This window comes from Aptenodytes forsteri, unplaced genomic scaffold, assembly GCF_000699145.1.
Source record: "Aptenodytes forsteri isolate BGI_AS27 unplaced genomic scaffold, ASM69914v1 Scaffold236, whole genome shotgun sequence".
NCBI lineage: Eukaryota > Metazoa > Chordata > Aves > Sphenisciformes > Spheniscidae > Aptenodytes > Aptenodytes forsteri.
Genome location: NW_008794456.1, coordinates 4,277,831 through 4,296,052, shown reverse-complemented (window position 1 = coordinate 4,296,052; position 18,222 = coordinate 4,277,831). Strand labels below are relative to the sequence as shown.

The following is an 18,222-nucleotide window of genomic DNA, read 5'->3' as shown; positions in this document are numbered from 1 at the left end:
GGGGGGAAAAGCCTCTGTATTTCTGCTTCAAAATGTATTTCACTAGTTAAACCATGCTATGAAATTGCAAAACATTAACTTCTTTATGCTTTGTTTTTTTAAACATCTGATTTCATAATTTTAATTTAAATTCACACTGACAAAATGCGTACAATTGAACATTTGGATTAATCATGGGATGACTATCCATGCAGAACACATCCGGATGAATTGCCCATAAAACCCAAGACCCAAATCTAACAATGTATATAATTAAGTTTTAAATCTTTCCTGGGGATATCTATATACTGGAAGTCAGGCATTTTATATTCCCAACTGAATCCCTTATGCATTTGTGTAACGATGAATGTTTTTTCACTGACATCCATGGGATTTGGCTCTATAGTCCTCATCCTAAATGCAGAAATCAAAAGTACTGCGTGAGACATAAGGGTTTGCGCTCACCTACCCAGTCAGAAGAATAAGACACAATTTTGGAATGAACTAATTTATGTCAGTATTTATGACTGACATCAACAACAAAAAATTCCTCCTCTCAGTTTCTTGCTCTTTTTTCTCTTTTTCTTTCCTTTTTTTTTTCCTTATTTATGTAATAAAATAAATAAATAAATAAATAAATAAAACCTTACTCTTTCTGGATACTTACTGCAATTATGGAGTCTTATGCATGACCTAGACCCCTGCTTTTATTTATCTAATAAAGTATTCACATTAAAGTTTGCATTACAAGGCCTTTAGTCATTAAACATATTGTTCCGCTTTAAATGATAAAAAATGTGTTTAAAGATAAAATAACGGAATAACAAATAAGTTTGCTTTTATTTTTTTAATAAAGTATTCACATTAAAGTTTGCATTACAAGGCCTTTAGTCATTAAACATATTGTTCCGCTTTAAATGATAAAAAATGTGTTTAAAGATAAAATAACAGAATAACAAATAAGTTCAAGTGCTTGAATTTTGTATCTTTTTACATATTTTAATCTTCTGAATGTGCCTATATGGAAGACAAAAGGAAGTTACCAGTAAAAAGGTCATACATCCGATAAAAATAAAAATTCCACTGAGCAAAACCATCATAAGGTAGTTCACAGAGAAAAGAAATACACAAGCAAGTGTTCTGGCCATTTCACATCACAGCAACTTCTGTTCTGCTCTATAAGAAACAAAAACCCCACCATTCAATAGCCTCAGTACATTCCCTGGGTGAATGGTCCCACCAGCTTGGGAAAACTCAGTGTTGGACTTTTTTTTATTTGTTTTCTTTCCCTTCAAAACACTATAATAAAATACAACTAATGCAATTTTCTCCAGTTTCTTGGGTTTACGGTGCTCCAGATAATGTGGTTATGTTATTATGTGTTTATGTGATTACGTTAGATGCCACCGTTCATGTTACCCATCACTGTCAATCTCTTTCTACCCTACCATGACGTCTCTTTTCAAGACGAAATTGTACGGTGTTTAATACAATAGCTTTAAGAGAACCAAAGGTTTCATTACGTTAATATGTCTCTGGTTAATTCTACCTTATCTACTTATTCCGCTTACCCTTAAAACCCGATTAAAATCTAATTTATCTGATCCCAGGATTCAAATACTATCTGGCAATGCATTTGACAGCCTTACAGTAACTACATTACTACACATCATGCCCCAAGGTATTTTAGATGATGTCAGAAAGAGCTCAGTCATTGTCCACTTAAAGCTACAGAATTTTGTTTTGAGGATCTTGGACTTTACGTTGAAATGTATAAATTTCATTGAAATGTTAATGCATAATTACAATGATAATGCATCCACCTGGGTTGTCACTCCCCTAGTGTTGTTCTGCTTTTTCTTTTTAAATAATTGCTTAACAAATGAAAGAATTGGTCAAGGTAGCAGTTAATTAATCTGTCAAACGTATAAATAACCTACATAACTTATGTATTGTGAAAACGTGTGGTCAATATGTTACCCTAAACTTAATCGTAGCTTACTTTATAAAGCAGATAAGCTTAAAGCTTTATCATAGACAAATGAATTTCACAAAATGTTTCATTTCATTCTGTTGAAGCCAAATGCACGCTAAAATTTTTTAAAACAGTTGTAATATCTGTTAAAAGAAAGGGTTCTGACAAAGTTTCCAAATGCTATTAAATATTATGAAAATTGGATCAATATTTAAATTCTGAAAAGAATCCAAAGAAAAATGAAAATTACTTCAGCTCAGTCATCTTAAAAGAAATGGAACAATCTTCTTTCCCTCCTACTATTTCATTAAGGAAGTTTCAGGGAGCTGATTACAGTAGAGATGCTTTTTCTGTTTTTCATTTCTCAAATAAAAATACAAAATAAACCACATGTGCTCCCAGTGTCTGGCTAATACACAATTCTGGATAAAGTGACAAGTTACTGTGTCACAAGATGATGTCCTTGCAGTTCTACTGTATTTAGGAAGTCATACAAGAATTTCCCAGGTCAAATATCAAAACCCACTGAACAATGATATATCTCATTTCATATTACCATATATTTGACTGTTAATTACCTTGTCTTACAATGCATATGTTCTTGAGCTCTGCATCATACATGTGCATCTGAAATAATTTCAAAAGGGCAGGAGAGGCTCTTACCCCTTGCCTGCCAAATTCCTTATAGAAATCAAAACATCAATGCCATTCAAAAATGCAAGTAGAAATTAATGCCTGATTTCTACTTGATAGTTCACGCACTTAATATTAATTTGATTAAAATATATGCATATTTTCCCCAAATAACCTTTTGGATCTATTTTTTTCTAAAGATCCCGTAACTGCTAACAAGGTAACCTCTTCTTTTTCTATATTATTACATTTTCTTTGATTACAGCTATACCACATCGGCATGCAGATCTTTAGTGATGTAGAAAATATTTCTGGTGTGCAAGCGTGCCCTCTTCTGGACATCTAATACCATCATTTCAGATGACAATTTTCTAACTTGCATTGAATTTTTCCATCATTAACTTAGAGTGCCTTGTTCTCATTTGTACAAACACTCCTTGTGTAAACAAAAAAATGAATAATGCAAACCAATGCAGGATATGAAAACTGGAGGTTTACACACACTAATGTAATTTTCTAGTTTTGTAGTTTTGATTGCTAATCAAAGTGTAAATACTGTAAGGACATTACTAATATGAAAAAGACTTTTAACCTTTGCCTGTGGGAAAGTGTATCCTTGACTATCAAAATGATGATCTAATGTACTAAACAGGACAAATTTCACTTCACATCCTCTGTCCTTCCCCTATTTCTACATGACTTCCTACCAGCTTTTAATGAATCACAGAATCATAGAATAGTTTGGGTCAGAAGGGACCTCTGAAGGTCATCTAGTCCAACCCCCCTGCCGTGGGCAGGGACATCTTCAACTAGATCAGGTTGCTCACAGCCCCGTCCAACCTGACCTGGAATGTTTCCAGGGATGGGGCATCCACCACCTCCCTGGGCAACCTGGGCCAGTGCTTCACCACCCTCAGCGTCAAAAATTGCTTCCTTATATCTAGTCTGAATTTACCCTCCTTTAGTTTAAAACCATTCCCCCTTGTCCTGTCATGACAGGTCCTACTAGGAAGTCTGTCCCCACCTTTCTTATAAGCCCCCTTTAAGTACTGACAGGCTGCAAGAAGGTCTCCCCGAAGCCTTCTCTTCTCTGGGCTGAACAACCCCAACTCTCTCAGCCTTTCCTCACAGGAGAGGTGTTCCAGCCCTCTGATCATAATGAGAACGAAGAAAGACTACAACAACATGCTCAGAGCTGATTTAACATATCTCATGATGTTAATACAGTTGGCTACATCAGACTTTGAAAATGCTCAAGAGGAGTTATATAGACTTATTTCCTAAACAAGGGCCAACATGCACTTAACAATACATCACTGATAGGCACTTGCACCCTTGTGGAGCCCAAGCCTGTTTACAGCTACTCCCTCCTCTGCTCACCTGCAGAATAATAGTATCTCAGAGAAAAAAATATGCATAGCTAATTTACTCCTTATGTTTCCATTGCTGCCTTCAGGTTTTCCACATGATTACCAGAATTTGGACACATTATGCACACCAAAAAAAAAACCCCAATGGTAGGTGAACAGAAAAATATTATGTAGCCTCCAGGAAACACAGATTTTTGACATGGGTTTCTGAAAGCTAATTTCTGTAGGTCCATGCTTATTTTATTTTGATGCATTCCCAATAACTCTATAAGCATTGGGAATATTTTGCTTTGTATCCAAAAGAATACAATGCACAACAATGTTAATCTGGACTGTGCAAATATTGACAGTAAGATCCATACACCAAAAGCAGGTATACATAGAGCTAATAATCATATTGCTATTGGTATAGTATAAAATGCATGAAAAACTTCTCTCATACTGATATTGACTTGCAGACATGGAAAAACAACAAATTAATGACCCATAAATGCTAACTTCAGTACAAAGAAAAATTATAGAAGTTATGAATCACACTATATACACAAGATCAATAAAGGACTTTTTTACAGGTGAACAAATAGGTTTAACAACATTATTTTCAGATAGCCTAAGTCTTGCAAACATTAAGGCAATGCTTTCCAGCATATTAAAAGCACTGATGCAGAAGTCATTACTTTTGTAAGAACACGCTTTAGAAAAAACAAAACTAATTAATGCAAAATAAAATGAGCTAAAACATGAAAATCACCGGAAGAAAATGCAATGCTTTTTTTTTTTTCCTTCAAAAAAACCATTTTTTATCTGAATACACTGAGTTTGGAATGAGTACATACTATGATAAGATATCAGAACTATAGCCAGAAAAAAAACCATTTTTTATCTAAATACACTGAGTTTAAAATGAGTACATACTATGATAAGATATCAGAACTATAGCCAGACATTTTGTATGCATGCATACGTATATGAGGTAGAACAAAGAGGAATAATAAATACATCTGTCAAAAAAGGCAAGGTTTCTGGAGGCAAAGTATTGATGAACTTGGGGTCCACTTAATAAATCATTTATTCCAAACTATGGCATGTAGGAAATTAATATCACATTTTATAGGAAAGCAGTTTGGGTTGTCGGTCAGAAACAAACAAAAAAAATCATCAAAATTAAATCCCACGTAATCTTCCCCATGACTGCTGTGCCCACTTCATTCTGCCCCATGTCATTCTTCTCCCAGTTTTCAGTTCAATAGGCAAACCAAAGAAATTCATTATTTGCCCAGTTGTAGCAAAAATTTAGTACATATGCTAAGGAGATTCAGTTTGTCTTTAAAGAGGAAGAAATTAAATTGAGAGAAATACTGTCTTTGAAGAGACAGACATTATGCACACCCTCCAACAGTCAAACACTACAACTATATATATATTCCAATATTATTACAGATATTTTTTTTTTATATGGAAACTTCAAGGCACTTAAATTTTAATGAATAAAGACTGGCACGACCTCAATTTTAATGCTGGAGTAACAGAGGCCCAGAAAGACTAAGCTTTATATGAACATACAAATCAGTGATAAAGGGCAAATAACTTTACTTTCAGGCCTGTGACTTAACCACTCGCCATTCCTTCCTAGTAAGATAAATAGCAAAGAAAGGAGCAAATATAATTTATAGTATTCTCCTGTATATTTAAATTCTTTATGAGACTGAAACATTTGAATTTACATGTGAAAAAAACAGTGTTTCCCGATTAGGCATCCAGTACTTTCAAAGGCAAAGACAGGAAAAAAGTGAAAAATCCAGAGAGAAAAAGATCTGATAGAAATTTAGAATATATTAGAAATATTAATGATTCAAAAAGATGATATGAGACACCAAGAAAATAATTATTATTTAATATATTTCTTAGAAGTTGAGTGAGCTAATGCTGGATTAACTTTTATTTTCTTATGTGAATTGACAAGGATGTCAAGAAGGATGTGGAAGATACAATACCTCTGGCTGAACTGGCGGTCTGGAAGTTGTCAGCCCTCGTGACCCCAAGGAAATGGGACTGTTCATATAATAATCTCGGGCAAAACATTTAAACTTGTGACTAAATTCCACCACAACTTAACAGACTCTTAATTTTAAACGTGTATAGGATGTACTGACACCTGAGAAGCACAAAAGGATGAAGGACATTAAAAAGCACCACCACCACCACCAACAGCAAAAACACAGTTGTGGAGACAATTGTTTCTGTTTTAATTGTAAATCTGGTCATTCTATACTTTAAAACTCCCCAAAACTTATGTCATATGACAATTTACTATCACTATAAACGAAGTTATATTTACTACTATATACAGGTATCATTATTTTCTGAAAATATATTGTTTTCAATCTTTCTTACAAACTGCTTCATAGCAGCTGAAAATAAATGCATAAGAATAACCTTTCATACTTCTTGAAAAGTCAGACATGATATAAAATGTAGAACAGCAGTTTGAATACATTGTAGTAGAACCTAGACAAGATAACAGAAAGAACTTTGATATTGCGTATGTGTGAACAAAACTGTGTGTCAATTCTACTGACATCTTTCAGTAATCTTATTCCATCTCCATTTTCCTTGTACTTAATTTCTCACAGGTCTCCTAAATATTTTATGAGCTTACCCATATTGGCATATACCTACATACACTTTAAAAAAAATACAAGCCTTTTGTATTCGTCTCTTTCAGATGGGATTCGGAATAATTTTTTTTTTCTTTTCAATTCAGAGAACTCTGAGAAGGGAAGTGGGAGTTGTCTTTCCCATTTCTATGTTAGTGACCAATATAAAAAACCAACAACCCAAAAAAATATTGCTCTTGGAAAGGTGTTTCAGAGAAAAAAAACAAAAGCGTGAGAAAGCCTTTGAAAAGGTAAACCATTCGGTCTCTTAAACCAGCTCTGTGTGTGTGCAACTTAAAATCATAAAAAATAAAAAAATATGCCCTTTGTCACTTACTCTAACCCTCTTCTCCAAAACTGGATCAGACGTAATTCTATCCTTCCTCTTACCTACTCTTTAAAAACATCTAGTGACCGAGATTACATGATCTTCTTGGGCAATATATTCACGTAATACTACCTGAATTAGAAGAGGTATTTTAGAATGCCACACAATATATTACTTTTTAAAGCTCGATTCCCGTGGACAGAGCATACTCCTGCTGAAGAATCATACTGACCCCTGCCTTGCTTTCTGTTTGGCTTATTTACTAATTTCCAATACGAAAAGAGGTTGTGGGATATAGAATACAGAAAAATCTGAAAAAAAAATATCATCGGCAGCTGAGAGCCAAATGGTTCAGATAACAGTCCCAATCACAGTACCTGAAGTAACACCAACAGGAATATTAAGTGGGACAGGATAAAAAGGGAAGTAGTAAGATGGAGTTCCTTCATGTTTTATCAGATCTACATGAGGTGGTTTGCTCTGCAAAATATTACCCCAAAACTATTCTGAGACATTAAGGTCTACACAGTTTTTTACCCACATAAATGGAATAACATACCTGTTGCCCATGCACCCTTCATGTAATATAATATGGAAAGTTAAGTTGGAAAGCCTGTGAGCTTCACGAGCCACCATCTACCGAGATGTCTGGACAGGAAAAAGTATGAAAAATCTGAAAAAAAAATATCATCGGCAGCTGAGAGCCAAATGGTTCAGATAACAGTCCCAATCACAGTACCCGAAGTAACACCAACAGGAATATTAAGTGGGACAGGATAAAAAGGGAAGTAGTAAGATGGAGTTCCTTCATGTTTTATCAGATCTACATGAGGTGGTTTGCTCTGCAAAATATTACCCCAAAACTATTCTGAGACATTAAGGTCTACACAGTTTTTTACCCACATAAATGGAATAACATACCTGTTGCCCATGCACCCTTCATGTAATATAATATGGAAAGTTAAGTTGGAAAGCCTGTGAGCTTCAGAGCCACCATAGATCTACATGAGGTGGTTTGCTCTGCAAAATATTACCCCAAAACTATTCTGAGACATTAAGGTCTACACAGTTTTTTACCCACATAAATGGAATAACATACCTGTTGCCCATGCACCCTTCATGTAATATAATATGGAAAGTTAAGTTGGAAAGCCTGTGAGCTTCACGAGCCACCATCTACCGAGATGTCTGGACAGGAAAAAGTATTGGACCAGTCTACATACATTCGCCTGTCGCAACGTTTGCAGGGAAGTTCACCTTCACTCCTCAAGTTACGGAAACACTAAATGCATGGTTTCCAGTAATAAGCATGTCTAGATTTAAACAGTTCCTTAAAAATGCAGTTTACTTAATAATGGAATAACAATAAAGTGATAATAAGGAAGAGAATTCAGTGAGGCATTGGAATGTAACATGATTTAGACCCTTTTTTTCCAACCTTTCAGGTCAATCACTGGGCTTCACTAATTGTATGGAGATATAAAAGAAAGTGAGAAAATAAGACTTCACATGCAGGCACTTGGTTGGATTTACTGGCAATCTAGAAAATTTCCACCCTAGCTTGGAGGGAAATGTCTTGTCAGAAACATCACTCAACCTAATACAGCAATTTAGCCTTAGATTCCAAAAACCTCATGTGCTTTATTTATACTTTAACAAGAGATACAAAACTTTTCTCATGGCATATCATGGTCTGGCTTTAAAGACAAAGAGCATATAGGAGGCACCTATAAAATATTCTCCAGTGGACACCACCAGGGAAAAGCTATCAGCACTGTGGTTCAGAAACAGCATTTTCTCCCATAAATATTAATTCAGTAAATTTAAAAATCTGCTGGTCTAAACAGATGACACACCACAGGGCTGTGCAAATTTACAACTACCAGAACCTGAAGTCAAGACAAATTGTTAGCATATTTGTCATTTCCAAGCCATAAAGTCCTACTTTCTTACAGGGCTTTTCTGTTTGTTTCTGATGGAAAACATCAGCATGGTTCTCTGGATCTGCTAGGAAAAACAAAACAAACACTGAACACGGACTTGCAAAACCAGAAAATACAGGAATGAATAAATAAATCAAAACTCACTTGTGCAATTGTAAGCAGTGCGGCATTTCTGTAAAACTATCAAAAATTACTGGGCAACCCCTACGAGGCCCTGATGTTATCATCAAAAAAAGAAAAGTCAGAAGGTTCCTTAAAAGGTGGCTCAAGTCACACTGTAGGTAGCATGCTTAGACAGGGATTTATGTACGGTCGTGAGAAGTCGAGGCACTCAGGAGGGACGCATAAATGCAAAGAAACCAAAACTGACTGAGAAGCAATGCTGTGACACATCAGAAAACATTTGCCCATTTGGAAACACATCCTATTCCTCCAGTAATAACTACTGTGTGTCTACTTGTTTCTTCCAAGTTTGGAAAGACAAAACTGCCCATATAGCCTCTGAAAGAGCAGAGTGAATAGTAAAATAGCTTATCTCCAGCTTGAAATAGTAGGAAGCTTTAAACAAGCCATTGTCCTCTAAAAAATATTCAGAAAGCTAGGAACTCAACAACAGTACCAATGGAAAAACTGTCCTGCTGAGCCGGTCATGCCTACATCAGTCGATCCTGGTGACCCAGCAGTCAAATCTTTTGTCACTCATCCCTGATTACTTATCTCAGGACAGCTACAGACATTTCTCTGTCTCACAACTGGAATTCACTGCTCACTGTCACCCAGATTAACCTTATGCAAATCAGCACCAGAACTGAAATGTACACAAGAATTATTACTTTTCTCTTAAATATGAATTCAGACGGAGCTGTTACATAGTTTATTTGTAGTTTAAACATGAGAGTTTATAGATTTTCATTTGCTATCTTGTTTTTCATTCTCCAGTCAAGCACAATAACTTCAGCTGTCCATTAAGGACCTTTCATTTTCATGTACTGCAGCACTATAATTTTACTTTGAGCAATTCAAATTTTTCACTGATATATTTGTGAAGAATAACTGCCTGTAGACTTGTTTTCTCATTCGTACTCCTTATATTTTGCATTTTCAAGATATGACATTTTCTTCTCTGTAGGAAACAGGAATTAGAGCCGATAGCATCTCAGATACAGTGAACAGACATCAGGAATGGGTAGTAACTGTAGAGAACAAGATTAAAAAGAGCAAACACTAAGCAACTTTATCCCTATGGCAATATCAGTAAAACATCAACAAAAAAACCCCTAACCTGCAGTGTGCTCTGGTCCTCAAGTCTATACATTAAATCATCAGTAGTAATACGAGGACTTCATAAAGGGCTGTTCATTCCACTTGGATACACAGAAATATTCCCTGTCCCAAAATCCAATTACAATAAAAACAAACCCCAGGCTTTTCTGAAATGTTGGCAGTGGCTGGGAACAGGAGCACTGTGTGAGAGGAACAGGCAGGCATGAGAATGAAGATTAATAATGAGCCCAAAGGTTTAAGAAGATAACCTTGTATTTGAACCAGGTAGGAAATGCATTTTCAAATGTGGACTTGAAGTAATGCCAAGCCAGTATTCAAGTGATTACAGGGGTCTTTAATGGTCATGGCTTACTCACTTGTCAACTGCTTTCCAAATTTCTCTTTGATACACTCCAGCAACCCAAAATTCAGTCTTTCTCCACTTGGCACAGAAACCAATGATGTCAGAGCGAATTCAAAGCATCCTTTTTTAAGCATATTTTTCTAAAGATATAATTTTCTTCCTTTCTTATCCTAATCAGACATCAACACAGTAGCACCCCGAAGCTTGCTAGAAAGGGTGCCCAGCGTTGGGTTATATGAGTTTGGCAGTGCACTTCTAATCCAGGAGTCTGAGTTTAAGAGCTGTAACTCCCAGGTTTCTAGGATTTTTGCTCCCTGGCAGCCTGCAATACAAATCATGAAGGATCCAGGAGAGTAAACCAGCAGGAAACTAGACCACAATCAGAACTAACCATCCATTAAATAATTTGTTCATTTAGACAAATGGAAAACAACTGTATTAAGAGCTTCCGTGGAGCTGTATTTAGTTCTTCTCTGTAGGACAGAAGGTTAGAAATGTAATTTTATTTTGAAATAAATGATTGCATTTATCACACATACAGAAGAATCTGAAAAAAACCCTATCAATTTTCTGTGAGAGATGGAAAAAAAAGTCATAATACCCAGCAGACTGAGATTCCTCCTGTCCCTGCTTCCCAGAAATAAAAGATTTTAAAGTTCAGCTGAGTTCAGCCTAGAAATAATAGATACCATGCTGGGAAAATATTTTGACAGAGTTACCGATAAGACAAATGAAACTAATACATATTACCAGATACACAAATAATAATGAAACAGTTCATATCTCATCTCCATAGAAGTTCTTGCAGAGGGCTTATGCACTGTGAGACTCCAGTCGATGCAATATACTATACAAATGCATAATTATTTATAGAACTGGTAAATATCCTAGGGACTAATTCTCCTGCAGCAATAATAATTCAAAAACCTCCCACAACAATAATTGCCTAAATAACCTCTGAATTGGGACCAGCACATCTGAATATTTGTGAAGACAGCTTGGAAAAAAAAAAATTAAAAAATCTCATTTGACGTGTAGGAAATGGAACAAACCAACATTTATCTGAGGAGAAGGAAGGAGGAACCAAAACACCCCTCTCCAACTGTGTCTTTTCACAGTTCTCTAAATGCATTCCTGTCACTTATCCTAAAACCTTTATAACAGAAAATAATACAACTGCAAAACCAGCATTATTTTTACCCATCTGCGTTGAAATCTGCCCTATCCTCCCCTTTACAGATTTTCTTTTCATATTTTTCTTTGGTTGCCAACATTTGGAAAGTAGGTATCTGCAATTTTTTTAAACTCGTATCTCTGTGCCTCACATCTTGAATCTTTGTTTCACCAACCTTGTCCCCTCCTCACCAAATGATAAGATGACCTGTGGCATCTGTCCGTCTAGTTTTCTGAATTGCAAAACAGCTTTAACTTACTTTGGTAAAACTCTGGATAATACACAGAGAGATTTTACCCCTGGCATATAACTAACTGTAAGAACATCGTTATCTACTTGTTAGTCTGCGATGGATCCATAAAAACTGGGCAGATGAATGGGGAAAACAACGTTGTTATGTGTGTTAAATTTTCCCTTCCCATGTAGCAGAGCATATGGATCCACTAAAGTCTGATAAAGCAACTAGTGACAAAACAGATCTCAGGTGCAGGGAATATACCAGCAGATACGACAGATGTACTTAAAAAGCCCCGCGGGAGCACAGAAGATAAGACACATGCCTCTCTACAGGGAACTTTCTAAGAAAGAGGTGGGCACAGAGGGGTGTTCTGCAGGTGGAGGAGGTTTTCTTATACATCTTATACTACTTAAAAGGCAGACGTCCCTACATTGTTCAGTTGGAAGCTATTTCCTTTTCTTGCACACAAAACCTGGGAAAACCCTTTTTTCTCCTTGCATTGCCTTCAGCATTCATCATTTGAAATGCTAGAAAGTATGCAGCATCGCACAGCCAACCTTGTATTTCATACAGCTGCCTGTAAACCTTCCAGTTTCCGATTCTTGCCTGCAAAACCATCCACTGGTGCAAAAGCAAAAAGAACCGTGAAACTTCAAGAACGATGTCTCCATTCTATGTTCTTTTGCACTCAATATTTTACTTAGCTTCTGTGAAAATTTAATATGAGACAGAACATAAACCACAACCAATTTATAATGAGACTTTGCAGTGTAAATATCCAACAGGTAACAGGGAATATGGAATCTACTTAACAAACAAAAAATAGAAATGTTTTTGTATACAAAAAGAAACACCCCTCTGAACCCAAATCATAGAAGTAGATAACTCGAAAGAAACAAGTTTAAGCTGGAGAAAGACTGGCCTAACATTGACTGCACAGCACACTGCCAATACCCTGCAATTCATTTCCTGTATCCTTTAAATATGACCACAAAATATTTAATTTGTTCTATGTTCTCTGAATCTCATGGCAAGCATCAAAAGCAGCATGCCCATTTGATCAACAATCACCAGCCAAAAATGATCTGTCATTTTCCAGATATCATCAAACAGCAAAAAAACCCAAAGCATCAATGTCTTATTCAATTTCACAGGCTTTACCGCGAGAGCAGGATTGCAGTGGTTTAAGCCCATGTGAGCAGAAGATGTTAAAGATGTCCATCTTCACCAAATCATCTCAAAGCTAACGTACTCTGACAGTCTAGCCACCTCTTGGTCAGACTTATAACTGTGTCATGTTACGCAGTTTGGTGTATGCCTTTCAGTTTTTCTCTTTTGAAACTCATCCAAGCTTTTAAAAAACTTTCCAAGTGCAATCTTTTGTCATAATGAACTTGCTTAGCATTATTGTGAACCCCCCAAAAATCCATCCCCAGGTTTCAAGCAAAAGGTTAAATACTAAAGCAAATTCTGCCAGGGTAGACAAATGGGTGAAATTCAGTCTCTAGATAGATACCTAAACAGGAGCTGTCTACAAGCTAGGTATCTAATCTTCTATCCTAGTTAATGGGGGGTTAGTTAATACAGTCAGAGGAGTCTAGAGTTATTTAGCTTATCCCATATTAGATTATAACACTTAGTCATCTGAATGGCTTTTCATGTTCCTTTGGCAGTATTGATCTGATCTCCATCAACTCTAACAGGGGCTCAAGCAACTGAGGCTCAAGTGATTTAATGAAGGTAGGAGTCTGGCCATTTGTTCTTCCCTAGAGCATACCAGACATGGAAGTGGGGCTGGCAGATACGACACAAGACCCGTGGTAGATCCAAATGCTTCTGAGTGGCAGATTGAGGAGCCTCTGTCCAAATGAGCACCGGACTATTTAAACTGGTAGTTTAAAATGGCGCTAGGCATCTTTCTTTAAACAACTGGATTGAGGCCCCTAGTTTACCTGTTTGTACCTATGTACAGGAACCTAAATTTAGGTATATTAACCTGTAAACTGAATCCCATCCCTTGTATCTGCTAAGATCAGCTTGGAAGACAATGCTTAATGCAATACCATTCTCACAATCTACCATCCCAGATGTGTTTAAATTAGAAGTACTTCACTTTTCAGTAACTTATGTATATATTCAGTTCTTACAATGTTTACCCAATAGCTGTAAAAAATAGGTTAAATTGATTACTTTCCAATATAAAGCAGGAAAAAAAAAAATAGGAATTGTGCAGTTAAGACTAATTGGAACAGGAAAAAAAAAAGAAAAAAAGAAAAAAGGAGGAAGGCAAATTAAAAAAAAAAATACTGCAGTAACCATAAAAACAGATGCTCACACCATTATGTGTTTAAGTAAAAATGATGAAACCTTCAGTGTGCTCATAAACGCCTACAGTCATTTAAAACTCTCCTTCCTCTGTAAACGTGGTCAGAAATAAGAATGTTTCTGGTCCAAGGGCAAATTGCGTCGTTACCAAAAACCTGTGTACTTAAAAAGAGGCACCACAATCCTTCAGCTCTCAAACTTTTTTTGAAAGACCTTTAAAGATTTCACCTAACAGTAATACTTCTACAAAGCAAGATTCTGTAGGAAGCAATCCAGCAAGTCCTCTTCCACCACAGTCTCATCACCTGTTATTTAATGCTCTCTTTAGAATTTCTAATCCATTACACAACAGCACAGACTTTGCTTTCATTCACAGTACAAGAACCTTTCAACTATCACTTAATAAAAAACAAAAAGCAAATAATATAAGCTTTTAAATTCTGCACCATCAGAAACAGCTACTCCTTGAGGTGACTCTATTATGTGGAATAATACCTTAAAGAAAGTCATAGTTAATTCTGAGCTCTACGATAAAATGACTAGACTGAAGTTTGCGCTATTGATACTGCATTGTATCAGTACCAACTAACTATAACAGTACCAATGAAAATAACAACGTTAAAGGTTCATCCTTGAACAGTCTCTTCAACGTTATTTTGATGATTCTAGCAAAATAGGATCAAAATGTGCCACCTGATACTCTGGTAGCAATGACAGACAAGAAACAGTAAAGCACAGGATGCTCCGTTTGATACCTGTTTGCAAACATTTCCATTTTAAAAAAGGTTGTTGATGTTGCTTAGGACTTTTTCACACATCCTCCGAAGGACACGGCGATAGTACTTATGAGTTTTAATACACAATGTTAGGTGGAGAGAATTTTCTGGGATAACTTGTGCAGCACAAAGGTTATGCACTGCAGGTTAACACCATGTTGAACAATTTACACCTCTTGAAACCCTACACAGATAGCTGTATTTAAGATGCTGCAGATACGTTCCTTTGTGTGAACAGCACTGGTGCTAAACTCACTGCTTTCATAGCAACTGAATATTTGATAGCTCCAACAGCAAGCGAAGACCTTCAATGGTTTAACCCACGCAGCAAACAGACAACCTCATGTGAGCATCTACAGGCAACATCCTAATAAACAAACACAATGACCACCATCACACAGTGGAAATCACGTAGCAAATTAACTGTACTCACTTTCATTAAGAAAATAATTCTAAGGCCTTTTCCCACTTACGTCACTTGCCTTTACTTTTCATTAAAAAAGTATTTTACCTCAAAAGGAATACTTGTTGTCTATTTATTACATAAGAAGAAACTTTAATGCTAAAGCTACAGGGAGCACGGAGTTCCTTTGCAGGTAAAAAAACATTCCCGTGAACTTCTAATTGTACCAAACTTCCGTCAAATGTTTGCAATATATTAAAAAGTTAAATAATTCAAATAGCATTACCATTAAAAAGTTAAATAATTCAAATAGCATTACCTTTACTCCTGGTATAAAGACGCATTATTGTTTTTGTTAATTATTAAAGTCATAGCATTAGCCTCAGAAAGGTTTAATCCTCTACTGGAAAAGAAGCCAGTAGTAAGAGTGCATAACTTACGTTATTCATGTACTCGCTGAGCAGATCCTGCAGGGCCTGCCGCACGGCATTGCACTCGGCTACGATTCGTTCCCGGCGGGCGTCTCGCGCACGAAGAGTCTGCCATCAGCGCGGCTCCGCTGATGATACTCTCCAGCCTTTCTTCAAGAGATGGTCTGAAGCGGGCCTCACTGAAAGTCATTGGGTCTAATATAATTTTGTTCTAAAAAACAAAACACGAGTGGGAAAATTAGGAGCATGCATAGTTTCAGGATTTCTTAAACGTCTCTTATTTCAGCAGCTTCACAGTGTTCTTAGTCTTTCATATCAATAAATTATCTACCAAATTCCTGAAAAATCAGTATTACAGAAATATCTGGTAGCCCTGAAATCCCAATATATGAATAAAATAAAAATAATTGTATCTAAAAACAATTCACAACATATAGTTATAAAATACTACTGTCAAAAGCAGCACAACGGCTTCAAATATGTATTTGGGAAGCACATAGTATAAAAAAAATTAGCACAAACTACTGAAGTATGCATGCAATATGTGTATGTGTCTCTTTACCTCTATATATTATATGTATATATTTCATCTTCAAGTAAACTAATATTATTCTTTCCTGAATCTTCTGAAAATTCCTTGGATATTCAGGAAATCCATGTGAAAGTTGCAAGTTATTTATGACTGAAGAGAAAGTGGAATGTTCTCTGTTAACTAATTCCTTCATTTTGATTATTTTTATTAGTAGACTACACTGCTGAAATGCTACTAGATTATCTCAGTATTAAATGAAAAAAAATTGAGGAAATTGTCATTAACACTGCAAGAAAACCATTATTAGATAATCACACTTAGACAAAAATGTAAATATCTCTTTCTGTAGCACATCTTTTAAAAGCCTTTTTCTAAAGGCTTTTGCAGGCCTTTTTTTTTGTTTGTTTTTAAATCAGGAAAAAGTGCTGGATTACTTAACCAAAAAGAGAGCACTACAGGAAGACAGTCTAAAAACATCTTTAATGCGTCAAAGAGCCTACTGGTTATCAAAATATCTGTATTCCACTAGAAAAAAGATTATTTTCAAAGATTGTTTTCTATTAAAGACATTTTCATTCTTAAGTTATGATCTCTGCTAAACACTTGTGTACTTTATAAATCAAACTTATTGCCAAGTATCAAATAGGACTAAAAAACATAGGTTCTACCCCTATCAGTGTACAACCTTATGTAACATTATTAGTTTTGAGTCACCGCTAGATTATATTCTGACTTGCTTTTCTCCTTTTGTAGTGCAAGGTAACAAATACAAAAGCAATAATCACCTGCTCCCACTTACAGGCACATTAACAACACCGTGTAATTCAGTAACCTTTTGCTGCAATCATGCAAAGAAGTTTCATAATTGCACATTGTCTAAAAATGCTCTGTAAGCTGTGCACTTCTTATTTGAGCTTTAGAAGAAAATAAATCATGAAATAGGAATGAAAAAGTTAAGTGTTCTGTTTTCTAATAATCACACCTATTTTAAAGCACATAGGATTTTTGCTAATGAACCATTTTAATTTTCACAATGTTTTGATAACTTTATGATTAGTCTATTTCCTTTAATATCCAAGAGCAATCAACAAGCACAAGCCAAATGATACAGTTAATTTGAAAAAATCCAACGGAGTCTATTAAAATGTAAATCAGGATTTAGGGACATGATACATAACCAACATCTGCCTTTAACATTAAAAACTGTATCTGTTTATTACAAATCAGAACATGCTCAAATGAACTTATTCTAGGCTAAGTTCTGATTCCAAGTGAATATGTTTTCTTTAATTCAGCGGGACAAGGCTTTTACAAAAGATCTGCTCATTTCTCAATAAAACTTCCAATTAACTCCACACAAGAAACATAACTCTCATTACTATACAGAGAAAGACGATCAAGCCCTGAGAAATCTATAACTTAACTGAATGCGTAGCAGTTAAATAGTAATAAACATAAGGATGTCAGGAAATTTATGAAGATTCATTATTTAATAAAAAGGACAAATAGAAGAATTTTAACCAGATAGCATATTGTTCCAGCTCCAGGAACTGCTGACTTAGCAAAAATAAATGCAGCATTACCCAGAATCATAGACTCATAGAATGGTCTGGGTTGGAAGGGACCTTAAAGATCTTCTATTCCCACCCCCCCTGCCAGGGGCAGGGACACCTTCCACTAGACCAGGTTGCTCAGAGCCCCATCCAACCTGGCCTTGAACACTTCCAGGGATGGGGCATCCACAACTTCGCTGGGAAACCTGTTCCAGTGCCTCACCACCCTCACAGTAAAGAATTTCTTCCTAATATCTAATCTAAATCTCCCCTCTCAG

General features: G+C 35.9%; 1 protein-coding gene across 1 annotated transcript in view; it reads right to left on the bottom strand.

The window, feature by feature from the left end:
- Positions 1–18,222, bottom strand: part of LOC103908339 (catenin alpha-2) — a 490,379-nt gene that overhangs the window by 368,660 nt on the left and 103,497 nt on the right. Inside the window, 2 exon segments of the mRNA XM_009290697.2 lie at positions 15,869–15,956; positions 15,958–16,070. Coding sequence (XP_009288972.1) covers positions 15,869–15,956; positions 15,958–16,070 — 201 coding nt within the window.